Genomic DNA, 6,873 nt, shown 5'->3' with positions numbered 1-6,873 from the left:
GTGTCCGGCCCTTTCTCTGTTTATCTCTAAATACGTTTTGCGATGTAATGGTTCTGTCTCTCTGTATGTTTACCTCAGATGTGTTCGGACTATGAGAGGAGTCTGGTCCAGCCCGTCTATGAGAACGACGCCCTCGGTCCACGAGCCCTCCCTGAGACACACCCCCTTCTGCAAGACTGGCAGGTATAGAGTTAACCCCCTGAAGTGTTCCATATCCATTCTGCTCACCTATACCTGGAGCACTTCCATTCTATTCCTCTACTTCCTCGTTCCTTTGATTCACAACTGGGTCACACTGAAGATGATTAAGTCTCCACGGTGAGGCTGTTAATTAGGAGTAACTGTAGAAGGAAAGCACAACCATGTGTATGTGCTTGCGTGCGTGCCTTAATGAGTGTGTGTGTGCATGGGTGGGTGTGTGCCTGCGTGCATGCGTGTGTGTGTCTAACTGTGCAGACGTGTGTATGCATTGCATTCTAATGCCCATTCACCAGCTGCCAGTCCTTATGATTCAGAGAGTTTTAAACACTATCCCAGCCCACCCAAACACTGGCAGGTTGTTGACACACTTCCCACCGTCTCCATGATGATGATGGCACAGCACTCATTCTACCATAACCATTCCGACGTGTGTGTGTGTGTGTGTGTGTGTGTGTGTGTGTGAGCTCTACTATTGCAACAATGCATGGTTTTGGGTCGACAGCCAGGGGAGCCTGTCTAGAGGTGAAAAAGGGTTTCAGAGCCTCACTATTTTCCCGGGAAGTGTTTTCCAGGTCACGGCGTCCAAATCTCACAGGCGGCCATTTATCTTAATGGACAGCCCTGCTCTCCTTCTGTCACTGTGGAAACAGGAGCATATGGCTGCAGTCCAGAGGGAAGACTTCATCAAGAGCGCTGCTTAGGTGCACCGTTAGACAGGATACATCCGCATTAACTAGGCTAGGAGTGTTTTGAAGACAGTACTAGAAAGCACCTGGGGACTGTGATGAGAAAGCCGGTGGAAAGCGATAATGAGTTTTAGTGGTCATACTCTGGTATGAGGTGGATTTGGATTAGCGAGGAGTCTGATTGAACAGCGCCCGGTTTCCCTATAACGTGTTTTAACGATGCATCTTTCCTGCAACTGCCAAAAATGTAACATCCGTTTCCCAAAACACCATGCAGAGATAACGTTCGGTAAGTGTTGAGGCATGTGTTGATCCTGATAGGATCGAAAGAAAGGCAACGCTGCTGTTTTAATCAATTGCAAGGACATTGGCAACTTTGTATTTGTAGTCAACTTTGTTCTGAAGTTATCGGTGGTTCCAAAGAGGCGGATAAACAATGTGATTTTATGTTTAGCGGATATCTTCTGTGTATAAAGAGCCGTGGTAGGGCAAAAAAGCATCTATCGATGTACTTAGCTGTTCGAGTGGCAGGCGTTAGATTATGAGGGTTTTCAAGGGCAACATTAATAACGATGGTTTTGGGAAACAGCTTGGAGATTTAACGATGCGCCTACAAAGTTTCTAACGAATGATGACTTAGCCTTAAGATGCTTTTGGTAACTGGGCCCTGATTGGTTAAATACACATAACTCTCTCTTTTCTCTATCCTGTCCAACTGTCTCTGTCTCTCTTTCTCTCTCTCTCTCTCTCTCTCTCTCTCTCTCTCTCTCTCTCTCTCTCTCTCTCTCTCTCTCTCTCTCTCCAGCCCTCTAACACAGCCAAGCCTAACATGGAGGAGGGAATCACTCTCTTCTCAACTCTTCTCAACAACAAGCACTTCCTGGTTACCTTTGTTCATGCACTGGAGCAACAGAAGGACTTTGCAATACGCGACAGGTAACCATGAAAACCATGACAACAGTTTGTACTTCAAACCCAAAGTACCGTGACTGACTACTATACAACTGATTATGGTTTTGACTAGAAAGGATGCAGCTTTTGTCATATTTGAATTTTGTAGCATGTTAGTAGAACATACGCAGCAGGTTAGGATAATTCATGTAGCAGGATAAGAGGATTAGGTTTAGGAAAAGGGTGACGACTGATTATCCTATACACTTGGGCGGCAGGTAGCCTAGTGGTTAGAAATCCCTGAGCTGACAAGGTAAAAATCTGTCGTTCTGCCTCTGAACAAGGCAGTTAACCCAATGTTCCTAGGCCGTCATTGAAAATAGGATTTGTTTCTTAACTGGCTTGCCTAGTTAAATAAAGGTAAAATAAAACAGTGGCCAGTTTAGTAGGTACACCACCCTGTTCACGAAAATGGTTTCCTCCTAAAGACAGTGAGTCATGTGGTCATGGCTTACTATGTAAAGCAGGCGTCGAGGCATTCAGTTACTGTTTGAGTGAATGTTAGAATGGGCAAAACGAGTGACTTTGAGCGTGGTATGATCGCCAGTGCCAGGCGCAACGATTCCAGTATGTCAGAAATGGCCAGCCTCCTAGGCTTTTCACGCACAACCGTGTTTAGGGTTTACCTAGAATGACAAATAAAACACGTCCAGTCAGCGGCAGTCCTGTGGGAGGAAACAGCTTGTTGATGAGAGGTCGAAGGAGAATTGTGCAAGCTAACAGGCGGGCCACAAACAGGTAAATAACTGGTGTGCAGAAGGGCATCTCGGAACGTACAACTCGTCGGTTCTTGTCACAGATGGGCTATTGCAGCAGATGACAACACTGGGTTCCACTCCTCTCAGCTATATACATGAAGAAGCAGCTCCAGTGGGCACGCGATCACCAACCCTGGACAATGGAGGAAGTGGAAAAACATTGCCTGGTCCAACGAATCCCGGTTCCTGTTGTGTCATGCTGATGGCAGAGACTATTTGCAATCCCTTCCCCTCTCCACACCATTGCCACTCTCTGTTGTCATCTATGCATAGTCACTTTAATTAACTCTACCTACATGTACATACTACCTCAATTAAACGTTGACTCTGTACCGGCACCCTCCTGTATATATTGTTATTTTTTTACTGCTGCTCTTTAATTACTTGTTACTTTTCTCTTATTCTTATCAGTATTTTTTTTAACTGTACTGTTGGTTAGGGGCTCGTAAGTAAGCATTTCACTGTAAGGTCTACTACACCTGTTGTATTCAGAGCATGTGACTAATAAAATTGGATTTGATGTGAGTCCATGGCCCCATCCTGTCAATGGTACAGGCTGGTGGCAGTGTTGTAATGTTGAAGGGAATGTTTTCCTGGCACACGTTTGATCCCTTGATACAAATTGAGCAGCCTTTTCATGCCCAAAATATTGCCCACTGATTGGTTCACAGGCCTGTCCTGGAGGCAAAGGGGGGTCTGAACCGTTACGAGATGGGTGTACCTAAACTGGCCCCTGAGTGTCTATCCACCTCTTCCCAGTTCAAAATGTTTATGTGTACAATATGGTGAAAGGGGGATACCTAGTCAGTTGTACAACTGAATGCATTCAACTGTGTCTTCTGCATTTAACCCAACCCCTCTGAATCAAAGAAGTGTGGGGGGCTGCCTTAATTGACATCCACTTCATCGGCACCTGGGGAACAACTGCCTTGCTCAGGGGCAGAACAACAGATTTTTACCTTCTCAGATCAGGGATTCAATCCAGCAACCTTTTGGTTACTGGCCCAACGCTCCAACACGCCAGGCTACCTGCCACCTGTTTGCCAGCTCCATACAACAACACCTCAGCATATAGTGTATCAGTCTAAAAATAGACAGTTGTTCTGGAGGTTCCTCATATTGATTCTGGAGGCCAGACCCTTTCACTGTTCCCTCTCCAGAATCAGCACCACAGTAGTGGTGTGGCTTTAATGTTTCCCAGCCTGGTCTCCTAGATGGGGCGGCAGGTAGCCTAGTGGTTAGAGTGTCGGACTAGTAACTGAAAGGTTGCAAGATCAAATCCCTGAGCTGACAATGTAAAAATCTGCCGTTCTGCCCCTGAACAAGGCAGTTCCTAGGCCGTCATTGAAAAAAATAAAAATAGTGGTTCTTTGTTATGGGAATCTCCCATCTACCTTTACTGTTTCACCCCCTCCATCCTCTGGGACATCTCAGAACATATACGTAACTCAATATATTCTCAGGTGTGGGGACTAAATCATGTTGTGTGAATCATATATGTCTCTTTACTCTGTGCTCACACACATGTTTTTCTGTGTCCCCCCAGGTGTAGCCTGGCATCCCTGCTCACTATCGCCCTCCATGGTAAGCTGGAGTACTACACCAGCATTATGAAGGATCTGCTGGTGGATCTGATCGATGCCTCGGCCGCCAAGAACCCCAAGCTGATGCTGCGACGGACAGAGTCTGTGGTGGAGAAGATGCTCACCAACTGGATGTCCATCTGCATGTACAGCTACCTCAAGGTGAGGGAGGGAGGGAGGGAGGCGTGAAAAGAGAGGGAGTGAGACAATATAACGTAATGTAATGACAATAGAACGAGACTCCCGTCAAACATTTTTGTATCCAGTCATGAGTATTCCCTGTCCAGTTGGTTACAGTCTGGGCCTTTTACTGACAAACAGTCTCAATGTTAATGTTATGTTATCAATTTGTTACTGTGTTTTCTGCAGGAGACCGTGGGTGAGCCCTTCTTCCTGTTGCTTTGTGCCATCAGGCAGCAGATCAACAAGGGTTCTATAGATGCCATCACAGGGAAGGCCCGGTACACACTGAACGAGGAGTGGCTGCTCAGAGAGAACGTTGAGGCCAAGCCACAGGTCAGTCACCACACAACAACGCACGTCATATACTGCCCACTGATTGGTTCACCTCTTGCTATGTGCATATATCATATGTCTATCGTATGATAGAGTTTACAATATCTCAACTATGTGTAGCTTAATCGCTCAACAGGAATAATGAACCAGCTTAATCAATCAACAGGAATAATGAAACATCTGAAGTAAAAGAAGTTGACATTGTGACATTCACTGCCTCCCTCTCTCTGTGTGTCCAGAACATCAACGTGTCGTTCCAGGGATGTGGTATGGACTCTCTGGCCGTGAAGGTTGTGAACACAGACACCATCTGTCAGGTGAAGGAGAAGATTCTCGAGGCCTTCTATAAGAACCTGCCCTTCTCCCAGTGGCCCCGGGCAGAGGACGTAGACCTGGGTGAGAAAAGTAACTTTCATTTGACCTTCAACTCCCCAGTTGTGGAAGTAATGCCATGCAAAGGAGCTATTTGACCAATTATTACTTCGTAGCTTAACTAACATCAAATCAAATTAAATTGTATTCCTCACATACACAGTTTACAGCAGGTATAAAAGGTGCAGCGAAATACTTGTGTGCTAGCTCCCTCAACATTGCAGTACAATATCAATAACAAGTAAACTGATGTGTACACAATAGGGTACACAGTATAGATAATGAAGAATAGGGTATACAGTATAGATAATGAACAATAGGGTATACAGTATAGATAATGAAGAATAGGGTATACAGTATAGATAATGAACAATAGGGTATACAGTATAGATAATGAACAATAGGGTAATGAACAATAGGGTATACATTATAGATAATGAACAATAGGATATACAGTATAGATAATGAACAATAGGATATAGAGTATAGATAATGAACAATAGGGTATACAGTATAGATAATTAACAATAGGGTATACAGTATAGATAATTAACAATAGGGTATACAGTATAGATAATGAACAATAGGGTATACAGTATAGATAATGAACAATAGGATATATAATGAATGTGCTATGTCAAGTATGACTGTATTTACAAACAGAAAGTGGCTAGTGTCTTGGTCATGCAGTTAAATGCATAGTATATCATAGAACAGCTGTGTGCGTGCGTGTGTGTGTGTGTGTGTGTGTGTGTGTGTGTGTGTGTGTGTGTGTGTGTGTGTGTGTGTGTGTGTGTGTGTGTGTGTGTGTGTGTGTGTGTGTGTGTGTGTGTGTGTGTGTGTGTGTGTGTGTGTGTGTGTGTGTGCGTGCGTGCGTGCGTGTGTGTGTGTGTGTGTGTGTGTGTTGGGGGGGTGGGGGTGGGGTGGTTGGAATTGTGGAGAGTCGGTGCATCGGTGCAAAAGTCTCTAAGGTGAAAATAGTCTCTAAAATGCAGATTGTCTCTGAGGTGAAAATAGTCTCTAATGTGCAGATTGTCTCTGAGGTGAAAATAGTCTCTAATGTGCAGATTCTCTCTGAGGTGAAAATAGTCTCTAATGTGCAGATTGTCTCTGAGGTGAAAATAGTCTCTAATGTGCAGATTCTCTCTGAGGTGAAAATAGTCTCTAAAGTGCAGATTGTCTCTGAGGTGAAAATAGTCTCTAAAGTGCAGATTGTCTCTGAGGTGAAAATAGTCTCTAAAGTGCAGATTCTCTCTAAGGTGAAAATAGTCTCTAATGTGCAGATTCTCTCTGAGGTGAAAATAGTCTCTAATGTGCAGATTGTCTCTGAGGTGAAAATAATCTCTAATGTGCAGATTGTCTCTGAGGTGAAAATAATCTCTAATGGACAGATTGTCTCTGAGGTGAAAATAGTCTCTAAAGTGCAGGGCAACAGATAGGGTTAGCTGTTCAGCAGTCTGATGGCCTGGTGGTAGAAGCTGTCTCAGAGCCTGTTGGTCCAAGACCTGATGCTTCGATAACATTTTCCAGATGGTAACAGAGTGAACGGTTCATGGCTCGGGTGACTCTAGTCCTTGACATGGAGCTAGTACAGTACAGTAGAAGGCTAAATGCATTTAAACATTCATTACATGTATTGCCTCCCCCTCCTCCTCTCCTGCAGAGTGGTTTGCTTCTGGTAGTAACAGCAGGATCCTCCAGGACCTGGATAACACCTCTGTGATGGAGGATGGCAGGAAGAAACTCAACACAGTCACACATTACCAGGCAAGGATCTGCTCCCATCATACACACCCCGTGTGTGTG

At 44.7% G+C, this 6,873-nt stretch overlaps 1 protein-coding gene across 2 annotated transcripts in view; it reads left to right on the top strand.

Moving 5' to 3' along the window:
* plxnd1 (plexin D1) overlaps positions 1–6,873 on the top strand; it is a 124,787-nt gene that overhangs the window by 99,171 nt on the left and 18,743 nt on the right. The window contains exons 23-28 of one of the 2 annotated variants that reach the window (XM_036947420.1): positions 79–183; positions 1,693–1,823; positions 4,143–4,341; positions 4,549–4,695; positions 4,935–5,091; positions 6,731–6,834. In XM_036947420.1, the coding sequence (XP_036803315.1) occupies positions 79–183; positions 1,693–1,823; positions 4,143–4,341; positions 4,549–4,695; positions 4,935–5,091; positions 6,731–6,834 (843 nt within the window). The other variant, XM_036947419.1, reaches the window with a different exon arrangement.

This window comes from Oncorhynchus mykiss, chromosome 16 (assembly GCF_013265735.2).
Source record: "Oncorhynchus mykiss isolate Arlee chromosome 16, USDA_OmykA_1.1, whole genome shotgun sequence".
Lineage (NCBI taxonomy): Eukaryota > Metazoa > Chordata > Actinopteri > Salmoniformes > Salmonidae > Oncorhynchus > Oncorhynchus mykiss.
Note: the sequence above shows the minus strand (reverse complement) of the source record. Positions and strands in the feature narration are given on the sequence as shown.